At 32.3% G+C, this 27,779-nt stretch overlaps 1 protein-coding gene across 1 annotated transcript; it reads left to right on the forward strand.

Moving 5' to 3' along the window:
• Nucleotides 1-2,420: 2,420 nt before the first annotated feature.
• LOC143915187 (glycerol kinase 5) lies at nucleotides 2,421-27,323 on the forward strand. Its single transcript, XM_077435682.1, has 10 exons — nucleotides 2,421-2,557; nucleotides 2,872-2,965; nucleotides 21,291-21,460; nucleotides 22,454-22,543; nucleotides 22,617-22,934; nucleotides 23,006-23,237; nucleotides 23,600-23,694; nucleotides 24,850-25,013; nucleotides 25,090-25,223; nucleotides 26,305-27,323. Exons 1-10 carry the CDS (start codon nucleotides 2,456-2,458, stop codon nucleotides 26,511-26,513), a joined length of 1,608 nt encoding a protein of 535 aa, XP_077291808.1. The 5' UTR covers nucleotides 2,421-2,455; the 3' UTR covers nucleotides 26,514-27,323.
• The last annotated feature ends 456 nt before the right edge of the window (nucleotides 27,324-27,779 follow it).

Below are 27,779 nucleotides of genomic sequence, written 5' to 3' on the forward strand. Positions count from 1 at the left end.
CGTGAGATAAAACCAGTACACTATTTTATCTAATAGATGGATAAATATAAAAATTCTTCGGCGAAAATGATCTACAAAAATATCGACAAATTAGTCAAATGTTGTTTACATTTATCAGGAACAAATGCACCAGCCGAAGAATTTTTTATTTCGATGAACAATATAGTTCAGTGATTATTCCGCAAAAAGTGATCTCGTGCACGTCACTAAAATCTCAACCATGGAACATCTGGCACCCAAAAACTCCATCAATCCATGCGGAATATTGTACTAACGAGAACTCGAGTGCCAGATATTCCGTATTCGCAACTATTGTCGTGCGCGCGATCGCAATTTCACAATAATCCATTTACCAAACAATATATGTGTGTATAGTCCAGTGATGAAACGAAATTGAATGTTGAAACCAGGGACCCGAACCGAAAACCGATATTTTTTTTACCCAACTGGAATGAAAAAAATAATGGTTCGGTCCCTGGTTGAAACCTTAAAATGTTTGCTAATCACTTTTTTTATAAGAGCATTCAAGAAAATGAATTAATTTTTTCATAAATGTGCGTCAACGATTCTTTAATTTTCGTTTTAAGCAATTGAAGTATTTAGAAATATGTTTTTGAAAAAAATGTCCTGGTTTTGAATTTGGAAAAAAATTACAACATAAAATGTGTCATTACATTACAACATAAAATGTGTCATCAATAGAAATTCTTGACAATAACATATATAAAAAGAGACGTAACCGATGTGGATATGAGACTATGTGTGTGGCAGACGCGTGGGCACTCACCCAATCAGAGCAAAGTATTCGAGACGCAGGGTAGCGTGGAAGTGGGGGACGGAGGGGGGATGTGAAGCGTCATTTGACGACAGGCATATGCGACGTTGGCCCGAGTCACGGGTGACAAACACACACACTTTTTATTACGATTAATATTACGTGCGCCCGTGTGCCTATTCATATTTATATTATTTTTTTATTTATTTATATATTATCTTAGCTATCAAGCTAATTTAAAAAATACATCTTAATTACTTAACTCTAAAATTTATAATTAATTTATATGTACTGTCCCTCACAGAGGTGTCTCTTCGCACCTCGCAAGAATGAATCCATGGTCTTAGGGCCGGGCCGCACCGCTCAACTCGCGAACAACTTGGTTGAGGGCGACCAGACCAATGCATGCAGGTAGATGGGACATGCCACACTCGTCAACTTGTTTGTCGCACACGTTTCCATACATTTTTTCGTGTCGCGCAACAAGTCGGCCGACAAAGTTGCACGGTGCGGCCCGGCCCTTAGCAGGCCTGATGCACTCAGGGAGGGCATTATACATGAGCACACCCCTGTGAAAAACACCCCCAGTTGACTTATTTTTTCTTACTCTGCTTACAACTAGTTTGTCCTTATTTCTAGTATAAAAACTATGTTTATCTATATTCCTTATTACATAAACATCTAAGTACTTAGGCAATAACTTATGATAAACAAAAGACAATGTACTAATTATAACATATTACTTTATTTACTTGGTGAGCGTAGATTATCGGATATTATTTTAACATATTTATCTGGTAACCTGCGCTCATCATTACTTTCTTAATTTGAATGTGATGTATGAGTGGAATCTTAATCTACTCTCTTGCATTTGGGCCTCGCAGGGATGTTTTGTATCTGTAGCTTGTTCTTATTTATTGGAACAGGCTGCAGGAGCATGACATTCCTGTATTTGTATTTTTTATTATTTTAATTTTAATTACTATAAAGTTCTTTAATTACTATAATTACTATTATTTTTTTATGATTATGTATACATGTATTATTGTCTATGAATAAACATATGTTTATATTTATTTTTCTTTCTCTTTTCTTTTATAATACATTCCCTACTTTTTTGTTTTTTATAATTTGTAATTATTATTAGTTGTTTGTGTATATACATATATGTTTTGTTTTTGTTATGTCTAATTTCTTTAGTTATTAATTTGTTTCTTTTCTTTTCTGTTATATTTTTGACCATTGTGGCGCATTAGGAATTCTTGTAATGCTACAATGGTCCAAACTTTAAATAAATAAATTTTAATTCGTGTATAAATTCCTTTCCGAAACCACCCGTTGAAATCAACGGGCAGAACACTAGTACTACATAAAAAATTTTATACAAAAAATTGCTTCGAAGCGTTTTACCCCCCCCCCCCCATTGTCCTACTCCTGAAAGTGAAATGCTGAATTTAGCTCGACAGCAAGGGTAAATTGCGATCCGCAGACGTGTCTACGACCTTTTTGAAATGAGACTGCGCAGAAAAGGGGAGGGCAAGGGTGGGTGTCGGGTGTTGTGCGGTGGGTGGTGGGTGGTGGGTGGTGGTGGGTGGTGGGCGGTGGGTGTTCGGTTTGGCGTTTGGCGCTCGCATTCAGTCGTTCAGCGTTCAGTGTCAGTGTTTCCGCGAAGGCGACGCGATGTCCGTCAAATTCGTGGCGTCGCTCGACATCGGCACCACCACCGTCGTCTGCCGGGTGTTCGACCAATATGCGACCCCTGTCGGACACGCCAATGGACATGTAAACCACTTCAAACCATCCCTCAAACATCCCTCAAGATTTACGACCGAAAAAAACCCGATATGATTAAATAACATATCTTTGCGAATCGATCCTGAATGAAACCACGTACACTATGTTCGCGCTCGTGCTCCCCTGAACGGGCTGAAAAGGCCAGCGCGAAATCCCCCTCTTGCATGCTCGTTGAATGCCGTGTTTCGGGCTCCGAACTATTCCCCGTTTCAACTGTCAAATTTTGACAGCCATTTTCGCGCGAATTCAAATACGTATATGAATGAAACGAATCGAATTGAATGCTCGTTTTATAATTTCAGGTGACGTTACACTATCCGAATCCTGGATACGTGGAGATTAATCCCGAAGAATTATGGAATACTATTCTCACTGTGCTGCGAAACGCAATCAAAGGTATGTTACGATTTCGCTCTTCGATCTGTTTATCTTACGTCTCATTGGATAATATTTATCTCGATCTTTGTTAGATAATTTAATCGTAGCAAAAAATATTTGACATTGATTTGGCTGGCAGATACGAATCAAACTTCAATCCACCGTGAAGCATAACATGTTATGTTACATTAGCATCAGATGGCAATTACAATAATTTTTATGGTATTTTTTTATCGACATGTATTGAAGAATTCTGCGTAAAAAATTGTGTTTGTATATCATTACAGCGTAATTATTCACATTACGCACTGAATCAGGGGGCTTTTTTTTCATAGAAAAAATTTCCACCAATATATCCAACTAGTGTTGTACCCGAAGAAATATCATCGCATGGTTGTTGGCATATTAAGTTATTAAATAAAAAAAATGTGTCTGTTCTGTGTTCGAATTAGGGATCCCAAATCCGAATATTCGAATACTTTTTATACGGATTTATTTTTTTATTTTCAATCTACAGCACATTTAGTTCTATTTGATGTTACGGATAATAATTTACTTAAAATTTTTATAATATCTTGAACCTCTTAAAACTGCAAATAAATAATTTAAAGCTACTATTCGAAATTCGATATTCGAATATTTGGGATCCCTGGTTCGAATACCTTTTAAATATATTTAATTTAATATTTATATTTAATAGTTTAATATGAAAAAATATGATAAAAACTACCTACCTACCTACATACATAGTTATAAACAATATAAAACACAAATAGAAAAAAAATAATTAAATTAATTTTCAATAGATGGCGCTAAATGCTCAGAGACTTAGCGCTTAGTGGAAACAAATAGTTGCAAATAGTATATATAGAAGTCTTTTTCTTTCATTATTATATTCGTATATTATATTGTACGTTTTGTTGGCAGTGTTTTAGCTGTGACGTACGTATAGAATTAGTTATATTAACGATTTCCATTATAATGGGCGTAAATCTGTGATTTGTTCCGCAAATATCAGAACATTATCAAAACAAAAAATAAACCGTATGTCGAATTGAAACGACTATTATAGTACGGCGAGCGTTATCTTACACAGACACACAAAATAGTGATATTATATACATATATGATATGATATACAAGATTTTTTCAATTTTTGGTGTCTAATGAAATGAGATTAAAGACTGTGTGTACATCAGAGAAATTTTATATAAATAGAAGTGGCTTTAGGCGTCATATTGTTGTCAAGTGACGATTGTCCAGAGACAATCCTAAATAATTTTAGCATCAGTCGTATTTGATGCTTGGTGATCGACGTATGTCCGATAAAAACTTCTCTGTATGTTTATATTACTCACAAGATGGGCAAGCATCGGTAAAAATTGCACAATGCATTCAAAAACACACAATAAACAACATGGGATACATTTTTATAAGTAAATTGATCCGATTGTATTCCGTGCGCTGTATTTATAGAGACGTACCACGTAACAATTATTTATTCGTAAGGGCCCTTCTATTAATTACATTTCTCTGTTGTACATGTTTTAAAATTGTAAATTTGTTCCATAGCTTTAAAAAGCGTGAAAATTATGAAAATTTAACAAATGAAAAAATAAAATATAAAACTTCAAATTATTTTTGTTATTTTCTCATACATATTTATGAATCTTGATAAAGGGCCATGTAGTGATCACCTTGGAACAGATATTAAAAATTCACGTAGTTTGACCGCATAGAATCAAAATAATCCTTGTAAAAACGAATTTGTTATATCAAAATCGTGTAATAAAATATACATATATACATACATATGTATGTACATACGTAGTCAGATTTATTTTACAATGTTGTATTCGAGTTTGTGCAAAGTGGTCTTGATATGGTCCGTTGTATAGCTGCAGATATCTATCTTTGTTAACTCTTTCCTTTTGAATCGTTTCATACTTGCGAATTGTTGATTGGATGATTCATATACATTGCTTTTAATTGATCGTCAGTCTCTTGCAAATCAAATTGTCGTCGACTTGATGATATTTCAAGGACGAACAAATTGAACGATAGCATCCATTGATGAATTTACCGTTTATCTTGTGTTTATACGCTCTACCAATTACTATATGAAGTGTGCTTTTCAAATTTCTCACACACTTCAAAGATAGGAAAAGTGATAAAATACGTTTATTTATATTGTATTGTTTCTCACGTTCTATTATGATACACTTTTTCCTGTACATTTCACAAGACAGGATAAATATTTAAAAAATATTCACACATGTTCATACAACATATTTTCCTGAAAGACTTATTCAAATATAAATATTTACATAGAGCTAGTTGTTATATATTTATTACCACATTGAAAACATATACACTATTTGGATATTTTAATGCAAATTAATTTTAAGTCACACGTGTTGATTTTGTTTAAATGTATTTTACGCAATCGAGTATTTAATCAGGTTTTTCAACATTTTGTCATTCGAAGTAAACATTTATTTCCAATGTAAAATATTTTTAGAAATTAAAATTTACATTTATGTAGGTTTTATTTGATCCCGATCTGCATATGAACCGCGCAATGTATTTTGTAAGGATATTTTTACACATGTTTGTGACTTCAGAGTGCAATATTTATATGCACAATACAAATAGAACACTGGTGATGCAGTTTTCTCATTTAAACAGAGTGTTTTTTCAACATGTTGGAGGGATTTATGAGTTATTTTAAGGATGCTTGACATTTTAAGCGTTCACACTTGGGGTGCGTTGACTTCTTGACTCTTCTTTTGTGTCATTGTTTGAATGCATCCTTTAGTGCATTGCATTTTGAATAATAAGTAGTTTCATAGGCGATGCAGTAATGCAATTTAAACAAGTAATTCTATGCTGATATTAATAAGTTTGTGGTTAACTATAGAAAAGCTAATGTCTGAGTAAATACATAATTTAAGTGATTGTCGACCGAAGGTTTTTTATTCATTTAACTTTTAACAACGGGAAATCTTAAATATATTGTTAGTTAACAGTTTTTTAGACAATCAAAAGTGATTGTTAAATTATTTTTGGACAATCAAAAGTTGTCAGATAATGTTATCTACAGCTACTGAGATATTATTTGATTTGTGAGATTTTTATCAGCGTTAAATTAACTTTATTTTATTTTATCAATGTTATGATGACCAATTTAATGAACCTATCTAAAATGTTACAATGAGATAGTGTTGAAAAAAGTAACTGTCATAATTATGCAACTATGTAACTTGCGAAGTTAATTAGGGGCGGCGAGCAGGCGCATCTGATAGCCAGCTGTCATCGTGTGTATCTGAGAGTCAATTTTAAATTCCTTACGCTTTATCCCGGATGCATTTGCTTATTTTAATTCGAACTATCCTCCGTATGTGCGTAAAGTATCAAAGCGATTGGAAGAATGGAAATGGTTCAAAATCAGTAAAACTAACAAAAAATAATATTACGAAGGATAATATCAATATAAAAAATGCAAAAAAAAACAACAATAGATATACTATGTGATATAAATATAAATGTTGAAATATGCTGTTACTTTTTTGTTTAAATTGTTTAAAATTAAATAAAAAAAAAATGACTTTTTCGCACCTTTGTAAAAAAATGGCAGGAAGTGCAAAAAAAAAACTGTGGGAACTTTTAACAACGATGTAAAAAATATTTTGACAGAATATTAATGCTGAAACCAATCAATTGTGTTGAATTAAATACTTGATGGAGATTCATCTAACTTTTTTTAGGTCTATAGCAAACACGTATGTAAATCAACTTTTCACATATTATGAATTTATAAATGTTTTTGATTTTGATTTATGATAATATTTATTTCATTGATTTTTTTTATTTTATCAAATACATTCAAATTTGATTGACACCAAAGTTTTATTCCATTTTTTTTGTTGTTGATATTTTTCTCATGATAGGAAACCACTGTGGTATAATATTTCCAGAGACATTTCGCCATGGCTTGAGCTAAATGTTTGTTTGAAACTAAAAGTGAACACTTGAAATCAAGTATGACGTGAATAAAAAATAAAAATAACTGCTATACAACTTTTGGACCAGCTGTATTTATATTACTATAGCATTCCGAGTGCATTATCAGATTTGTATTCATCGGACGTTAACCCACTTGTGACACCAACCGTTTTACTAATTTCGCAATAATTGGCAATGGCAAACCTACATAAGGGACTTTGCTTTTATGTTTTTACTGCATTGTTTGTTCATGACCATCTTTTCTTTCATTAAAAACCGAGACAAAGTTCCGTTACTAGCACATAAATTGGCAATATCTGTTTATTCAAAAACCGTTAACTTAGACTTGTCCTTATACGAATATATGCCGACAAACATGTTCATATGTGGAATAAGTTTTTGGGTAACGGGTTTATAGTCTCGCTTTCTACTCGTGTTCCTATTTGCAAATTTAAAATTTGGTTATTGCATCTTCACCTTTATTTATCTTAGTATCGTACTTTATCTGCGATATATGTATGATACAATTTAATGATATAATTCTAATAACTGATTTGTAACTGAAATGTTATTAGCGTTTCTATAATTTGAACAATATTTAATTGATTGTAATTATATAGTGAGATATTAATGTAATTATCGATTATCGTGTTTGATTTGACAATATCATAATATATATAAAAACGCATGCGATGTATGTATATATGTATGTACGTATGTTCGTGGGTATGTATGTGGCGGATGCGTGGACAAGTATGGAGATTTCAAAAAAACATATTTTAGAATATCAGGAGTATACGTATATATATATATATGGATGGTTATTCTATATCTATGAGTATACGTTATGCATAGGCATGTGGCGTGACGACCGATCGTGTGGACAATATGTGGGGAAGCGGGATAGCAGGGAAGTGGGGATCTGAGCGTCCGACATGTGCTCCCGATATTGAGCGCCGAGCGAGCGTTGGAATGGGTGACGTCAGCGTCAGATGCACGGGAGCGTACACACGTACACACATTCACGAAGAGACACACCGTTCATTCATCATTTGGAACGAGTGTGTCTCTTCGTGAATGTGTGAGGGTGTAATGCGCGCACTCAACTTTTTACTTTTAATACGTGCGGGCCTATACATTACCTTACATTGTATTTATACATATATAATATATTCTAATCCCGCTTTAAAGGTCAAGGAATTTGACCCTTAAAGCCCTCAACATGAGGCCACCCCACCCCCCAACGAATACAGTCTAAGAGACCCTTTCGTCGGAGAACGAGACGGTTGTTCATGAATATCGCACAAGAACAACCGCACATCACTGTTCTAATAAAAAAACCACACTGTACATAACCAAGTACAAAATAAACAACAACGCATGAACACATAAAGCGCGCATGCGCTAGGAAATAATACCTGAAATGTGCCGTGCGAATGCACGCACACCTCAAGTAAACATACATGTATGCAGTGGCGGACTGGCCATACAAGCGAACATGCCCGATGGCACGTGGGCCCCACTATCTCTTAGAAAATATGGGCCCTCAGTAAAATTAAATAACTTTTTAACTATTTAACGTGTGTAAAAATTTATAGGATATTGCACTTTGGGACCTAAAGTTTAGGTATTTCAACAAAACAAATTTCTTACGATATACAAAAACAACTAATACCTGCTTTAACAGCCCAAGGATCGGTTAACTTTTTTTATTAGGCTCGAAATGTAAGTTTCAACATTTGCGTGGGCCCTTTTGCCGGGCCTATTTTCAACGTCAATACTATGTATATAACAATACCTATGTAACAACTACCTACTGAAATAAAAATGGTAACAAAACAAATAAAAAAAAAAAATATAAACTGAATTGCTTAAAACAATTTTGATAGGACGATTCATCATCAACCAGCGATTTAAATTTACTTCATACTTTCAAAATAACATTTGCTTATACTTCGACGATATATGTAGTAAGATTTAAATACACAATTTTAAACAGTTTCCGAATATAAAATCTATTCCTAATATAGACACATCCATGTAAATAGAAATACAGGATAGGGGCCCCCTCCCCAAAAATTAATTGAAAATATTATGCATTTTTTTCAGGGACGTAATTTGGGGGGGGGGGGCATAGGGGGTAACTAATAAAATAATCGCTAAAGTGAAAGTGAAAAGACAGTCGGTAGAAATTAAGTTGATAAATTGATAGTTTTTTAGTGACTCAGTTTGATGATCGATTTTTTTTGACCATGTGAAGATTTTTGGAAAAAAATTTTCGCCTGCGGCGCTTTTTTCACTCTTTACATAATATTTTTTTATAATTATTTTTTCAAAAATAATCTTATTTTTTTCATATTTTATTAGTCAATAAGGTGTATGCAAAGAATATTTTCCATTTTTATTCCGATATAAAAAGATTTTTTGAAAAAAAGTTCAATTTGAGCAATCTTTGCCTGCCCAAGAAAAAGCTGAAATGGCGTCCCTGATTCTTTTATGATGCATTCTAATTACCTAGGAAAAGAGTTAAAACGAAATATACAATGTAATTTATGGATCTATTTTGCTTCTGCCATTTTTCTTTTACCTACATTTGTTTATTCCCATTTTTGGAAAAAAAAAATTTTCCCTTGATTTTTAGCGTGATGAAAAGAAGAAAATTTTATTATATGGGGGGGGGGAGACAAATTTTTTTAACCCTGGGGGGGCCCCTTTGACTCCTGGCATGCACTGATTTCAGTCCCAGTCCGCCACTGCATGTATGTACATATGTTTATACGTGCATAAACACGCACACATACACACACACACACAGACACAGACACAAACCACAAAAACATCCACACACCTTAACAGCAAACGCACACTCACACACACAGACAATATATAACATATAACTTTACTTCGTGTATCAATTCCTTTCCGAAACCACCCGTTGACATGAACGGACACAACACTAGTAATATATATAAAAACGGACGCGATGTATGTGGGTATGTGCCAGACCGTGGATACACAGCCAATTAGAGTCAAGAGGAGAGGGGGGGGGGTAATGGAGCGCCATGTGACGTCAGGCCGAGCGACGACAGGTATGTGCGACGGCTGACACATACACACATCCACGAAGACACACACAGACATTCATTCATCATTTCGAACGGGTTGGGTTGGTGAACGTGTAATGCGCGCAATTTTTAATACCTTACATTATATTTATATATAACATACATATAACTTTATTTTAATTCGTGTATCAATTCTTTCCGAAACCACCCGTTGAAATCAACCGGTACAACGTTAGTGTATCATAAAAAGTGTATTCTGCAACTTCATTTTATTTACATATTAATTTGACAAGTTATAATATAACTATCTATCTACTATTTACTGTTTGACTGCATATTGTGAATATTTTTAAACATAGAACAAAGTGCATCTTTGCAATTAAAGGCATTAATAATATGCATATATTATATAATGAAATATTACGCGCATGAAGCAAATCAAGGTTGAACTATTTAAACGAAATAAAAGCAAACATTGCAAAATGCATTTCAAATATTATAATACATACTCAAAAGTTTATATAATTTCTATGTAGATGTTTTTTGCTATTCGAATACAAACTACTAATGATAACCAGTTTTAACTATTAGTGTTTTTTTATTCACATATATGTAATAATAAGAATGCATAATTTATTAATCGGCAATTTTTTTTTGCGAATTTTGTAAGCAAACAAGTTTTTGACGCTCTTGAACTTCGTCAACGCATTCTTCATACTCGCGGGCGGATAAAAGGGAAAGCGACTTTTTAAAATCAATTATCATCACGGAAATGACCAAATAACCGAAAAAAATCAAATCGAATAATTTCAATGATAAACATGCACGACCTTTAGAATACATACATATATGGTGTGAATGATTTTCCGGATTTCTGATAGATTAAATACGAAATTGAAGTGGCTTTACATATGTATGTATGTATGTGTATACGCAAGCAAACAAGGTGATTTTTAATCACATACATCGGTCTAATACTGGTAGCTCATGCGTTGTTTACATTTATATTAAACACTTATGTAATGACAGTGCTAATTACGAAAAAAATTCCACAGATAATATGAACGTTCAAACGTTTCAATTACTGCGTTTAACCATTCGCAACGATGACTTCGTAAGTGTTTATGTCAAAGTTACATACGATAGTATTTATATTATCACATACAATACATCTATGGCATGTGAGCCATATACATACATACATACATATAACCAGCAGAATAGTCTAGTGGTTACTTTGATCATAAATGTCTCTATGGATGTTTATTGATTTGTATTTACTGAATTTCTCTGAATTGTTTAAAAAATGCTGTAAATTTACAATTTTACAGCATTTTTTAAGGCAGTCGCTTATCTGCCGTGGTCCCGTGGTCACCAGCTTCAGTTTATCTGCTACTCTGGCTCATGAATATACTATTTTTTTCATACGAACTATTCAGTTAAGTGTATAGACTCACCAGGTGTCGCATGAAACTTTGAGCTGTCAAAACTTTTGTTAAAAGGGAAATCCTGTGGAAACCATACTACAACGTTTCCGCTAATTTTAGCGTATATACTTATGTACATACATAGAGAATGAGACAAACGATTGAGTATACTTAAGCTTATACCTAATAGTTTGTGCATGAACAAACTATAACTGGCTCTTGTGTACACTATAACTGGCCAGACAGGTTCATGTATGAAGAAACTAAGTACCTAGTATGTTCATGAACGATCGAAATGTACAGACACTTAAACTGTAATATACAAATCAATAAATATCTCGAGGTCGAATTTTCTCACGGTCGCAATAGATAAAGTAAAAACAACATATGTAGGAGCAGTCATAACTGTTATCGAAAATATATATATATATATATATGCAACTGGCGATAAATTCGTTGGGGCTTGTATCACATTGTGTCGAACACATACTTAGTGCATTAAACTATTTAGTAAACAAATTGCATATGAAAGTTCAATACAAGGAAGTTTCACCGTATTAAATGTAACCTTCGCACTTTTTATTTAATACTGTTGCGATAACTGACGTTTTTAATTTTAGATATATAATTGCTATCGTCATTTCGAAGTGTGGTAATTTTAATGCGTGTTTTCTGACTATCGACCTTCTAAACCTCGTTCGGTGTCGTCATATACTACTGGGTTTCCCTTCCCCGTTCGTCCTTTAACTGTCCGGTTAAAATTAACCGATAGTAAATGCACATCGAAGTACGGTATGGTCAACGACTTTTCCACGTGTGCAACGTTTACCATTAGTCAGTTAGCTCAGCGTTTCCCAACCTGTGGTACGCGTACCACTTGGTGGTACGTGATTGATGGTTGGTGGTACACGAAAAGAAATCAGTAATGGCGGACATGCAGAAATGAATTATTTACAATCATAAAAATAGAAATATTTTTTAAATCTAATATATAATTTCGAAAGAGACTTTGTAAGTTTGTATCTTTGTTTGGGAACTTCGAAAACAAAATAAAATTTCCATGACGACATTTCAATTGGTTGAATATTATATTTTTTTCGATTCAAATAAATTTTATAAAAAAGCAAATGAATATTTACTATTAAATTTAATTATTAAATGTTTAAGCTGTTTATATTACAAATACTGAGCGAAGCCGGGTAAAACAACTAGTAATTAATAAACATTATCTTAATTAGTCATCGTCAACGTCAATATGTACAGTCGATGATCGAAAATCTGGCAATCGATACGTTTTCTTCAGATTCGGCATGGACTTTGGAGTGCATTTGTAAATTTACCGCGTTCACGCTCCAATAAATAAATAACTTGAATTTGACACTTGAGAACAGTTCTATAATAATCTTTAATGTTGCAGATAAAATTGAAAGTATATGTACATATGATTAGAAAATTATAATTTTGGAATTTATGTATCAAAAATGATTTAACTGAAGTATTTTAAACTTTACATAATTTCTTATTTGAAAACAAGAGTTGTATGTCTCGGGATATATGTGAAAAAATAATTGAATATTTAATAGGGTTGAAATCGTCTTTTACGCTGTGCTTCCCCAAACCTTAAGAATCAAACAATTTGATTTCAAACCCCTTTGATAATGAACATTTTCGTAGATTAGAATATGAACAGCTTTATGACATATGACAATTTCTGTAGCCGTTTACTAGCACTGAACGGGTTGAGAGAGTTTTCTCTTGATATATTTTAATAAGACAAATATAGAAATTGATTGCATCCAGCTCTAGACTTAAGGGTATCTCGCATCGTTTGAACCAAATTAAAAAAAAAAACTAAGTAATACGATCTCATTAAATTTATTTTGCAAGGAGATTAATTGAAAACAAAACATATTATATGTACTTTGTAATTTTGTGTTTTTATTAAAACCATCAATAATATTTTTTCTATCAATAATAGAAGTATGATAAGATAGTAGATAAATATATTAAACTTTGAGCATATTATAATTGTAACTCTGCAAATAACTTTTTTTCCACAAAATTTCTTACCAAAACAGATCTACATATTGCGTGTATCCTGTCTTCATATTCCTTACCATGCAAATATTATATATAATAATTACACTTGCAAAAACAAATGAAATACAATCATTTTTATATGGTGGTACAATTTAGCGTTATGTACTACCAAGTGGTACGCGAGTCAAAAAAGGTTGGGTAACGCTGAGTTAGCTGATATTGTATTTCGTCATTTCAATTTTCCCTTTTTGTGTTACCGAGCCAAGGGCATGTTACGTCAGCGTGCATTTGGATGATTTAATTAGGAGTGCGATAGAAAAAATTGGAGATTGAAACAATTTGTATCTCGTTCATTTGAGTATACATATATACTCGTGCTACTGGGAAATTGCAATAAACTTGTGTGTTTTGTTCATTGACACTTTCCTTTTGAAGTTTACCATTCAAAACAAAACAACATTTGTAGAAGGTAAAATAATACAAATAAACAAACATTTTTGCTATCGCCTTCTCTGGGTTTCTCATTTTTACTTTATTTATGTACGTAGTAACAATAGATGAAGTTTTGTGATCATCAAAATATTTTTTTGACATTATGGCACATATGAAATCGTCTTATTGAAGTAAATCTACTAATGAATTGAATTTTAAAAAATTCTTTATAAAAATCATGAATTTTAATTACAATATTAACAAAATCGTTGAATTGCACGTATTTTGACGTGTTGTGCCCAAAACCGATTCTTTCTTCCGTCATATTTTTTTACTCTCATTTTTTAAATTAAATTAATTTGTTTATGTATAAAATTCATACCCATACACTATGAATGTACTTTTATTTATACCTATTTCATTACTAATAACTCAATAAATTGGGTTACATGTCAATTTTTACTGATTTTTTGATTTCTTTTATTTTATATATTTTAAAAATAGCTACTATTTTTATTTCTAACAAATGTATACGTTGGCAATAAAAGTCAATCTTATTAAAAGTTGGAGTCGGATATTGGAGTCAGAGTCGAATCATAAGATAAAGTCGGAGTCGGCCAAATTGGAAGCGACGACTTTTCAGCCCTGCAAAAAAATAAATGTTATAATATAACTGTTCAACGGTGTAACCTGTTAAGTTAATCCTTTGAATGCTGACCAACGCCGATCGGCGTTTTGCCAACAAGCCCATCAGCCTGAAATACGCCTATCGACGTTGTTTTTTTGAGTATTTATAAGTTTGTTTGAGTAGTTATAACTATCGCCGGGGATATAAAGTATACGTGTGTTTAGAAGTCTATTAATGAATGTATTTTTCCAAAACTAGTTCCATCTTCTTCATTATTGTTAAAATGTAATGCTCACGATCTAAATGCCAAGCCACAATCTAAAATACTCAGCAGTTAGGGATGTTCATCCGCAATTTTTGCTATGGTTATAAATTCAGAAATTCCGGTGTAAACCAGTCTTTATAAACGTTGACAAATGAATGACACGGATTACACGACCCATGATCAATACTACCTGGAAAAGCTTAGCGGGTAGCATTCTTGTTTACTTTGTACATGCTCAAAATACAACGCCTATCGGCGTTTTTCAAACCCATGGGCTTGTTGGCAAAACGCCGATCAGCATTAGTCAGCATTCTATGGGTTAATGAGAGCTAAACCCCGTATGTTTATAAAATATCAAAACGTTCGGAAGAGTGGAAGTGGTTCAAAAAAATCAGCTAGGAATATCACCTTGTTAGCCCGGATTTATACGGGCAGGATGGATTAGACTGGCACCATGTTTGCGCCGGTTACTAGAAGCTGTGTTGTATGGGTTGGTATACAATGTTTCAAACGGATTTAGGATTTAGGATTCATCCGGCCCGTCTGAAACATTGCATACCCATCCATACAACACAGCGCCTAGTACCCAGCGCAGGCGCGGTGCCGCTCTACTAACCCATCCTGCCCGAGTAAAGCCGGGCATACTTAACTGAGTGAAATTAATAAAAAGTTTGTATAAATGTGTCAATTTATTTAAATTTAATTTAATTTGCGACGGCAGCATGGAGTATCGGTTATTGCTTCTACGACCTTAAATCTTATAAACTATTAATGAAGATGAAACTAATTTTGATTCACACCTTAACCCTCACCTACACTAATGTTATGGAAACTTTGGCAACTATGACGAATTTTGTTTAAAGCTGAGAAACAGAAATCTTTTCAAATTTTTCATCATACATATGTATCTTGTGCAATATGAATGGATTAAAAATGATCAAATCTCCAACGTGTAATTGAAATAAATTAAACATTAAATGTTATTGCGATCTGATATGTAATTCGCCAATTGATTTTTACGACCTTCGAATGCCTGGGTTTGTACATTATTATTATCGCATTTTTTTTGCAGAGCAATTGTTCTCGAAGTCATAAACCTACATAAACTATTTCCACGTTCGATCGTTCGCATCTACATACATATATATATATATATATATATATATATATATATATATATATATATATATATATATATATATATATATTTAGAATTTTCGGTTTCAGGCTCAAAAGTGTGCCATTTAAATGCCACGTATATGTGCCAATGTCGTTCATCATTCGGCTAAATCATGCGTGTTGCCAGTTTTTGATACAAAAGGTTTTTATTCGACACTGAAATTTCCGAGATGATAGTCACAAAGAAAGTGAAAGGGGATTTCTCACGACACTACAATATACTTCATGCTTTATTAATCATCATCGTTATATCGATACACCCACTATTATGCTAATAATAGTAATTCGAGGTATTGTTTTGTCCATATTAAATTGATAACCTGCTGGTAGCTGTAATCGTATATTAAATGAAACATTCTTTGAATATGATAACGCTTTATATTTCCCAGTACATTTGCGTAGTTCAAGGTTAGTATGACAATGATTCGAATCGACTGTGCTCATTTTATTTATTGAGTTATTCTATCGGTTCAAACCATGGTGATGAAATTTCGTTCATGAAATACATTTCGGTGTCATCTCAGAGTTAATGACCTCAATTTGTTTTAATTTTGGTTAAGATAGATAGACGGATTCAATTTTATTGTAAGTAAATCAAGGATTCGATATGAGGAAAAATTTAATTAAAATGTGCTTGTTGAAGAGCTTAATTAAATATTCGCAAATTTCCCCACTCGATTATATATACATACTTATTTTTAGAGTCATATAATGGTTTTAACATTTAATCGCATTATTATGTATAATTTGTAATTGATGATATAAATCAGTAACCAGCAGCATGGACTAGTGGATAGCATATCTTGCTATGGTCAGTGTGGTTATTAGTTCGAGTCACACTGGTTGCTGCTGGTCAGACCTTGGTTTGTGACCAGGTCGGTCGCTTCCTATCAGAGTTTGCCAATTTTTTTGATTTTAATTTAAACGATTCCTGCAAAATTGGCTTTTCTCGCAAAATCTTGAGTTATTATGTTATATCTCAAGGTTCGCCGGGTTTCTCTACATATACATATGTCTCTGTGGATGATTGTTGTATAAAAATTCGTATCGTTGCATAAATGTTTGTTGATCGTATTATATACGATGTTTGCAATGCATGTATAATTGTCATGTATAATTTCGAATTATACATGTGTATCTTCCAGTTGCAATATATTGTTGCGTAGGGGTGGGTGGAGGATCCAAATGAAATACCAAAGTCGCTTCACAGCATTTATTAACCGATTCAGTAGGTCCACGCGCAGCCAGCGCTCGTTCCAGAATGATCTGATGTGGTACCCTCTTAAAAAGGGGAGGTCGCTCACTACAGCTTCCCCGATCCGTTTGTTTCTCCATTGTCTAGGCACGTACACTTTTAAGTGGGTCTCACGATCTTGCTGTCTCATGCTTTCAGGGTTCTAGGAATTCTACCGACCACTTAGAGTCCCGCTAGGCCAATTCGGAGGTCTCTATTGTTAGCCCCCATACATAATGTTCTCACGTTACAATATTTTGACTAGTTGGAATATATTCCGTCTAACCCACGTAAGTTGATTCATATGACGAATTACATTCCAAATGGTCAAAATATATTACAACTTGATTTTGATTTTTAAATGCTTTTTATTATTACGAAATTATGTTCACAATACATCTTATATCTATTTTAATAGCTACTGATCTACTGATCATTTTCTATTTTACAATTTAATTTAATTTGGTTAGTAATCACAGTATTATATTATTCTAATGTTAATCTAAAGCATAATAGGAAAAAGAGCTCAAAAACCTATTTACAATCCTTATAAATGTTCATAATACATCTAATAAATAATATTAATTAAAGACTCTCTAAAGTCGATGATCTAAAGCAGATTGTGTTTAGGTAATCTGTGTGTTATACCTGAAGGGTATAGACATTTTGTTGTAATCACCGAGACTCTTCACAAGTGTGTTTGTATGGTTATTAGTGTCTTTATTTCTGTCATAGAATCTACTGGTTAGTTTGTTAGTAATGTCTGTAACAAACGGAATATTATATATGGCATGCAGTTTTTTCAGGTTAGTATATATGGGTGTATTATAAATTATTTTTAGGGATTTATTTTGTATTACTTGGAGCTTGGAAAGGTTAGTATTCGAGGCGTTATTATATTACAACTTAAAATGAAGTTCAACTATGTATACGTTGGTACCAGGTAAGATGAAAACGTTAGGTTTTCGTAAAAACGTCACTCGACTAGTAAATTGAGCTGGAAAGTCACATTTTTGTTTTGAACACATTCTTAGAGCTATTGTAATACAGTACTCATTACCTTTATTCGTAAAACCTAGCAAATATTAACGTATTATTGAATTCGAAAGCATTCGTAAAACCATTAGAGATATCAAAACTGCTATATTACATCTTGCGCACATTGTTGAAAGTGTATTTGCGTTTGTAGAGATATAATTTACTAGTTGAATTGTATTCGAGTATGAATGACCTAAAAGGCCAGTTGGAATATATAACAACTGAAAATACACTTCGACTGTAACAAACATATATAGAAAATAGGGTTTTTTTTGCGATTTGAATCATGCAAATAACTGTTCTATTCGTCATATTATTTCAATGTTTTGTTTCCAATTTGTAGACTCTGTCCTTGTCCATTGTACCAACTACATATAAACGTAGAAGTTCAAGAAGAAAGAAAGTATAAATTATTTATAAATAAACATTCATTTATTTTTAGCCTTTTTTTAAATGTTGAAATATCTTAAATAATTTAAATAATATGTATTTTATTGCTTCATAAAAATTTTAAAACATCAGGTAATAAACCCTAATTTAAATAATTGCTACAATCATTATCTTAATTTTGATATTTTTACTATACATATGTACATATATAATTTCATTTGATATTTTATTGTTCAATGTTTGTCATTTAAATTTATATAATGTTCATGTTTGAAAATTATATTATATTACAGATATTAATAGAATTCTTGTAACATAAAATACATCGTTTTTATGTGAACATTGATTTTCATTGCTACTATCATTTGATGATCGATCAGATATTATCAGAAAGTTCATCATTATTATTTTTCTTATGTTATCGTATAATGGAATTTTTGTAAACTAATGTACATATGTACATTAGTTTGAAATGAAAGAGGTAATAAAAATGACATATTGTTTAGAGAATTTGCTTTTAATATTTACATAAATATGTACATATGTAGTAAATTTTAATTCAATCGGTATGAATTTCAATTCTAAATCGGTAGCAATTCAATTCTAATCCAATTGCGAAATTCCACAATTGTGTCAATGTTCACCGAAAATTATGGCGTTTGATAAGTTTGGTTTGCCGTTGTTCTCCGTTGTCGGTTAGGTCAAGGATGATTCTGGCACCTCGCTTTATGTGTAACGCGAAATAATTCTGTACATTCTCATATTTTACACGAATTTGTTCAGTCATTAGTGATTTAATTTGCGAAACATTTGCGCAATTGGTGTATGGCTACACAATTTTGGAGTTTTATCGTGGTTTTTTTTTTTTGTTTTATATTATACAGTTTTGTTAACCTTGTGTTTGGACTATTGATCAAAAAATTCAAATGTATGAAACGAATTTATGAGTGGTCTTTTGACGTATATGCTCATTGTTACAACAACTTAAGAAGGCTGATAAAAACTTGAATGGGATAAATAATTTTTGTATCATTAAAATGTTACGACCTGAAATATGAAAAAATCCACTTTGAATTGATCATAATTACATTGAACTTGTACTATAATTGAACACTATACAATTAATTGTGTATAAACATATGCATATCATTATTCATTATCTTGTATGCTTTTTTTTCACTACGCATCGGGGTCAAATATAAAATAATTTTACGAAGATAATACATATACGAGTATATTATACATATTATATAATAATATATTTTAAAACGGACGGGATGTAAGTATGTGACAGGCCGTGGACACACAAACAATCAGAGTCAAGTGCTCGAGGAGACGCGGGAAAGTGAGGGGGGTGGGGTTTGGAGCGTCGTGTGACGTCAGGCCGAGCGACGACAGACATGTGCGACGGGTGACATATACACATATCTACGAAGACACACACACACACATTCATTCATTATTTCAACCGAATGAACGGCGCATTGATACGCGCGCGCGCCTATAAATTACCTTACAATATATTTATATATATATATATATATAATATATAACTTTAATTCATGTATCAATTCCTTTCCGAAGTCACCCGTTGAAATCAACGGGCACAACACTGGTAATATATATATATATATATATATATATATATATATATATATATATATATATATATATATATATATATATATATATATATATATATATATATATATATATATATATATATATGTATATATATATATATATATATATATATATATAAAACGTACGCGATGTATGTATGTATGTTTGTGGGTATGAGCGGTGCATCGACAAGTATGGAGATTTCAAAAAAGCAAATTTTAGAATTCCAGGAGTATAGTATGTTGTGCCCAGAGATATTCAATAAAATAAATACACGCGAACGAGGCGCACAACCAATCAGCGTGAAGTGGTCCACGTGGACTAAAGCGTTTGACCAATTAGAGCAACGACGATAAATTCTGACTAATGGGTGCATTTTAAGCCGTAGGGATGTGGCGTGACGAGCGATCGTGTCGAGGAGACGCGAAGAAGCGGGGTAGTGGGGAAATGGGGGGAGCGTCTGAGCGCTAAGCGACGGTTAACGTCAGCGTCAGATGTGCTGCGCGGGAGCATACACACCCACGAAGACACACACACACGTTCATTCATCATTCCGAACAGGTGAACGGGTTGGATCGGCGAGTGTTTAATGAGTGCACTCAACTTTTTCTATTAATACGTGCGCGTGCCCGTCTATAAATAACCTTAATTCGTGTATCAATTCCTTTCCGAAACCATCCGTTGAAATCAACGGGCACAACACTAGTTCTAATAAAAAAGCAAGAAATATTAGATAAAATTTTCATAAAAAAATTCATATTACCCAGACTGAATCTATATATGTTATGATTTTGAATTAGATTTATGTATATTCAAATATAGTCTTTTTATCACGAGACATTTGAATGTAAATATTGATTATGAGAATTGCAAAGGTTTTTCTTATCTTTAATGTCAGTATTGCAATAATAAATAACATAAAAATTATGGTCTTTCTTATTTTAATCTTTGCATTCATTTGATATATGATTTAATGTAACATTTATATCTAATTGAAGTGAAATATTAATTTTCCAGATGCAAATCTCACACCGGATCAGATCACATCACTCGGAATATGCACTCAAAGGGCTACTTTTACTACATGGGATCGCAACACCGGTGATGCTTTTCATAATTTTATAACATGGAAAGATTTAAGAGCGGACAAACTGGTCGAATATTGGAATAATTCCATTACAATGAAGGTATAATATAAAAATAATCGTATTAAAGCACAAATCTGATTAGTTTTTAATACAGCTTTGTTCCTATATTAATATATTCTATCAGAAGATATTATGGCAATATAATATACAAAATAATAGACTAGTGGTTAGCATATAATGCTTTGAACAGAGTGGTCACGGGTTCGAATCCAACTGTTTTCTGCTGGACAGACCTTGGATTTGTGACTCCAGGTCGATTGTTTCCTATCAGAGTTCACTAATTTATTTGATTTTCATTGAAACGGTTCCGAAAAATTGGCAACCTTACCAATTTTCTGGCAAAATCTCGAGTTTTCAGCAATCTCGAATTTCGCTGAATTGTATAAAATGCTGCAAATATACAAATTTGATCATAAATATCTCTGTGGATGTTAATTGATATATATTGTTTCGTCGGGGTGAGTTAAGAATCCAAATGAAAGGCTAAAGTCGCTTCACAGCATTTATTGAATGATTCAGGAGGTCCACACGTAGCCAGCGCTCACTCCAGAATAATCTGATGTGGCCTACATAAATACCTTCTTATAAAGGGCAAGTCGCTCACCATAAAATGCTGCAAATTGACAAATAAATGTCTCTGTGTATAATAATTGATATGTACTTTGATATATATTAATAATATTTGTATCAAATGTACAGGAAGGCGCATTGGAGTTACCTGTTAGGTCTTCCTGGTAAAAAATTAAAAAAAAATGTTTTATCTTAGATTTAAAATCACGTATCAATTATTTTCCGATACCATCCATTGTAATGGGCAAAAAATTAGTAAAAAATAAATGTTAATGGAACTTATAATTAAAAAACAGGTAACTCAATTACAATTACGAAGAATTATTACAAGGCCATTTTTATATTCGGTTTCTCTGAATGCTGTTTGGTCAATTGACTTATCACAATTGATTTATCTGATATGTATATTATTTATTTAATTAATCAACGGTTTGATTGTTTATTGTGAATTATTACTTACAGAGCATAAGAGTTAGTTCATACATGTTATATATGGTGACACGAAGTAAACGATTTCTCGCCGGAAGTATTTTTAAATTTATGAATAAGCAGGTAAAATCTTTTACATATATTATAGTTTGATTTATAAAACATAAACTTCAGTTACATACGTGTATATTTTTAGGTGACTATGCGTTTGGTATGGGCTTTGGAAAACGTTCCTGTGCTGAAGCACGCCGTCGATCAGGGTAGAGCTATGTTCGGAACTTTAGATACATGGTTGTTATATAGACTTTCTGGTAGGAAACTACACGTGACTGATTATTCTAATGCATCTGCGACTGGATTTTACGACCCTTTCACTCTGGGATGGGCCAGTTGGGCTATGAACATTATAGACATACCTAAAGATATCTTACCGGAAGTTGTGGATACGGCCGGCAGTCACTTTGGACATGTCGATGAAAGTTTACTCGGTGCCAAAATTCCTATCGCCTGTTGTGTAAGTGTTTCCTGATATAGATGTAGGCGTTGTAGAAAAGATAAGGTTGTCAGTGTGTTTTCGTGTTGCAGATGGCCGATCAGACAGCTTCCATGTGGGGGTCATGTTGTTTTGAACCCGGCGATATCAAGCTGACAATGGGTACCGGGAGTTTCATTGATATTAATACTGGAAAAGATCCACATGCTAGCGTTTTAGGACTGTATCCGTTGGTGGCTTGGAAGTATGGATCGGAACTGATTTACATGGCAGAGGGAAGCAATAATGATACTGGATCGATAATGCAATGGGCTGAATCTGCAGGTATGGTACAAATGTAAGAATAGCAATATTTAGAAAAATCAAGTTTTTGCAGTTTATAATATAATAGAATTTATTTTTTAATACCTTTTGCATAGCACACATTCATTGTGAAATATAATCAAATATATAATATCATTTACTAATTACTCGGTAGATAAAATATGTGAATTCAAAGGAAAACTCACCTGAGCTAAGCTATGAAAGTAAATCATTGTTAAAATATAAATTGCATTACTATCTATAATTGTGCATCATTAGCATACTTATTAAACGATATTTTATTTTTTGTAGTAGTTTTATTTGTGTTTTTTTCTTTGGCGTTTACCGATAATTTTTCAATCTAGGTTCTTTATTTTTCACAGGTTTAATAGAAGATCCTACCGAATCGTCAAATTTAGCAAATTCTGTTAGTGATTCAGATGGAGTATATTTTGTACCTGCATTCACTGGATTAGGGGTAAATTCCTACATATGTATTTATATTTATTTATTTATTTTAATTTTATTTATATATATATATGTATATATAAACTATTAATATATATAAAAATAAAAAATATCATACATATGTATATAAATAAAGATAAAACAAACATACATACACATTATGTTAAATAATAAAATTACAAAATGAAAACTAAATTAAATTTTATAATATCGCTGTTCTGTGTCTGTGTAAGATAACCCTCGCTGTACTATAATAGTCGTTTCGATTGAACATAAATATGTACGGCCAACGAAACGTACGAATGTAATAACAAAAGATAAAACTTCTATATATACTGTTTGCTACCAATGTTTCCTCTCAGCTTAGTTTCTGGGCATTTAGCGCTATCTTTTGAAAAATTTTGTATTGGTGTTTTATATTTTTTATATGTAGGTAGGTAGATAGTTTTTATCATTTTTTTTTCATATTAAACAATTAAATATAAACAGTGGCGGCTCGTGCATAGGAACTGCGGCGCTGCAGCACCCCCAGAAAAAATACAAAAAAATCACATTTGTATACATTTACAACTTGTGAATATAATTTAAATAAGAATGATTAGATATTTGACATAATCATTATTAATGAGTATGTCAAATATATCTAAATACAAGTTGTAAATGAGATTTTTTTGTAATTTTTCTGGGGGTGCTGCAGCGCCGCAGTTCCTATGTACGAGCCGCCACTGAATATAAATATATTTAAAAGGTATTTGAAAAAAATACGACCGCGTGCGGATCAAACACAGCACCGACATATTTTTTTTAATTTTTTATTTATTTAATAACTTAATATGACCCTTGCGATGATATTTCATTGGGTACAACACTAGTATGTATGTACATATATAAAATTATTTATTATTCACATGCTCACAAGTTTCCGTATTTATTTTACGGTTACTTTTTTATATTATATACATATCTTGATGTAAGTGAACTAAAAATCAAAAAAGTATCTGGTAAAATCAAAAATTTCAATAAAACGTTCAAAAAATAGATTTTTATTACTACAATGACTCTACACATGTTGTATTTTTCCAAAATTACCCTGCGAATGTCATAGAACAGATGTGCTACATTTGTATACCAATGTACACATACTAATGTATGATTTAATTTTCAGCCTCCAATAAACGACCAAGCAGCGGCTGCCGGTTTCATCGGCATGAAGTTGACGACAAGAAGAGAGCATTTGGTACGTTCATTATTGGAAGCGATCGTTTTCAGAGCCGTTCAGCTGTATCGGTGTGTACTCAGTGAAACGTCATTTGACTTCCATTCAATCAGGTATAAATATAACGCATACATTTATTTCAGTCTGCAGTACATAATTCGTCTCATTTATCCGTCATACTATTTTTAGAGTCGACGGTGGAGTATCTAGGAACGATTTCATCAGCCAACTTATCAGTGATATGACGGGATTGAAATTGGAGAGAGCAAAAGCAACGGAAATATCTGCTCTAGGATGTGCGTACCTAACCGGTCTCGTATGCGGTGAGTTTCATTAGATTTTGTATTTGATTAATAACACTGAGCAACAAAAAAAATTACCAGAGCGGAGATTAACCAATCTTTCTAAGTTTGACCCACAGAATTCGAATATGATAATGATTTTTGTTGTTTGGGTCTCCTTTACGAGATATGAGCGTTTAAAAAAATGCGCACTTTTTACAGATTTTTGGTTTTTGCGGTCTTTAATTCAAAATCTAGTATTGCTGTGCTCAAAGTGAGTATGGGGGATGAACGAATGAGACGACTGGCATGTTAATGCACGTGTTTTTTTTTATGACAGCTGAAGGCAGAGTGAGTAGCCGCTCTCTGAACCCAGCCGAGTTGGTCCCCACTCGCAGGAAGGTAACCAAACTCGACCATGTCGTATAGCGAGCCGCCACATGAGTATTGGAATCAATAGTCGGATGTTTTTTCTATTGATTGTGATTTTTTATTGTTTTAAAATACTTTTAATTAATTTTCTAGCGAATTTTAAAAGTCAAAAATATATATTTTTTTACGGATTTTTTATCTGTGCTATTTTGCATTTATTTGGTCAGTTTTTTGCTCCAATGCTTCTAGTGTACGCTCCCGGAAACTGAACAAAAGTCTTTCTTAGCAATTACCGCTCGAGTTAGTACGTTTAGATAAAATCAATTTTATAAACGTGGTGAAATAAAAAACTGACCAAACAAATGCAAAATAGCACAGATAAAAAATCCGTAAAAAACTATGTATTTTTGACTTTAAAAATTCGCTAGAAAATTAATTATAAGTATTTTAAAACAATAAAAAATCACAATCAATAGAAAAAACATCTGACTATTGATTACAATACTCACTTTGAGCACAGCAATACTAGATTTTGAATTAAAGACATAAAAAAGTGCGCATTTTTTTAAACGCTCAAATCTCGTAAAGGAGACTCAAACAACAAAAATCATTATCATATTCGAATTCAGTGGGTCAAACTTAGTAAAGATTGGTTAGTCTCTGCTCTGGTAACTCAAAAACGTGATTTTTTGTTGCTCAGTGTAATTATTAATAAACGTTTAGATATATTAATATTCTACTTGTCAAATAGGCATATGGAAATCTAAAGCGGAATTGTGTGCTTTACGTCAAGTGGACAAAATTTTTGCTCCCCAATCGCACGTGCAGCCGTCCTATTCGAGTATAATGATCCGGTGGGAAGATGCTATCAAAAGATTCGGTGGTTGGTATCATCATCAGAACAAGACGAACGCTGTATCGCCAAGAATCTCATATCCTTCGGTGAAAACTATAGCGTAGCGAAGACTGTTTGGCGGCTTTGTCGCCCGCCTTATGTTTCTGTACGAGATGGTTTTGCAGCATAAAAATTTTCTGTTTGTTGTCGCGCTGTTTTGCATTGTATATTTTGTTCTAAAGAAGCGTACGGCATATACGGAGACTTGTAGGTGAGATAGGGTTACCTTTACGGGACTATATTTTCAAAATTTATGCCACTTATTATTACTTTCATATTGTTTATAATGATTTGTATAAATAACTAGTCGTGTATGTGATACTATCTGTGTAAATTTTTATTTTGTTGTTGTAAATAGTCATTCCTTTCAATTACTGTGATAGATTAAAGGTTGTGGATGTTTATACGTGCTGCATGTATATTTCAATTACATATATGTACATACAGTGTGTATCATATAAATAGCCACATTCTAAATTGAATGATTGATTCATTTAATTAACGATTATTTGGTGTGTTGTTTTAGTTTTCTTCAGTTTATTTAAATGTAAACATATCGTGAATATTTGAAATTCATTTAGCAACAATGTATTTGACAGGATTCATTTAAAGATTTAAATATATGCAAAATTTGTACGACAAAACTGTACATGTTCCTACATTTAACCAATTCAAAAGTGGTCTAGATTAGGAAATATATTCTTTCGAAATTTGCTCATAGTAATTTTTAACTGTAATGTTAATTTATTTTATATTTTTTGTATTGTATAGTTACGAATGATACCAACTAGAATACAGGGTATAGTCCATATTTTTATACGCCTATTCGTAGAAGTTTCATAAAATCTAGCAAAGATTCGTATATATTTTTAATTCCATATCCAAAATTTAATGTACACAATTTAGAGTTAGACTCGTGCAAAAAGCTACGATTTTAACTCTAAAATAAAACGACGCCTTATACAATATCACATAGCTTATTTATGAGCTTTCTTTAGTTAAAACTTTCTAGTTTCCGTATGTCAATAAGTATATTATGCCGGATTTATATTATATTATATATATATATATATATATATATATATATATATATATATATATATATATATATATATATATATATATATATATATATAGCAGATTATTTTTCATGACATCTGTTGGTAGAATTATAAAACTTTATATACAAATGTCTATAATATTATAGTGATTTTTATATAAATAATAAAATATTTCATCGATTCAATAACGCATACGTACAAAATTATATTTATGCGATTAATATGACTTAATTTTACTTAAAATAAATTTTATAACGGTTGAGGAAAAGT

Source organism: Arctopsyche grandis, chromosome 8 (assembly GCF_051622035.1).
Source record: "Arctopsyche grandis isolate Sample6627 chromosome 8, ASM5162203v2, whole genome shotgun sequence".
Lineage (NCBI taxonomy): Eukaryota > Metazoa > Arthropoda > Insecta > Trichoptera > Hydropsychidae > Arctopsyche > Arctopsyche grandis.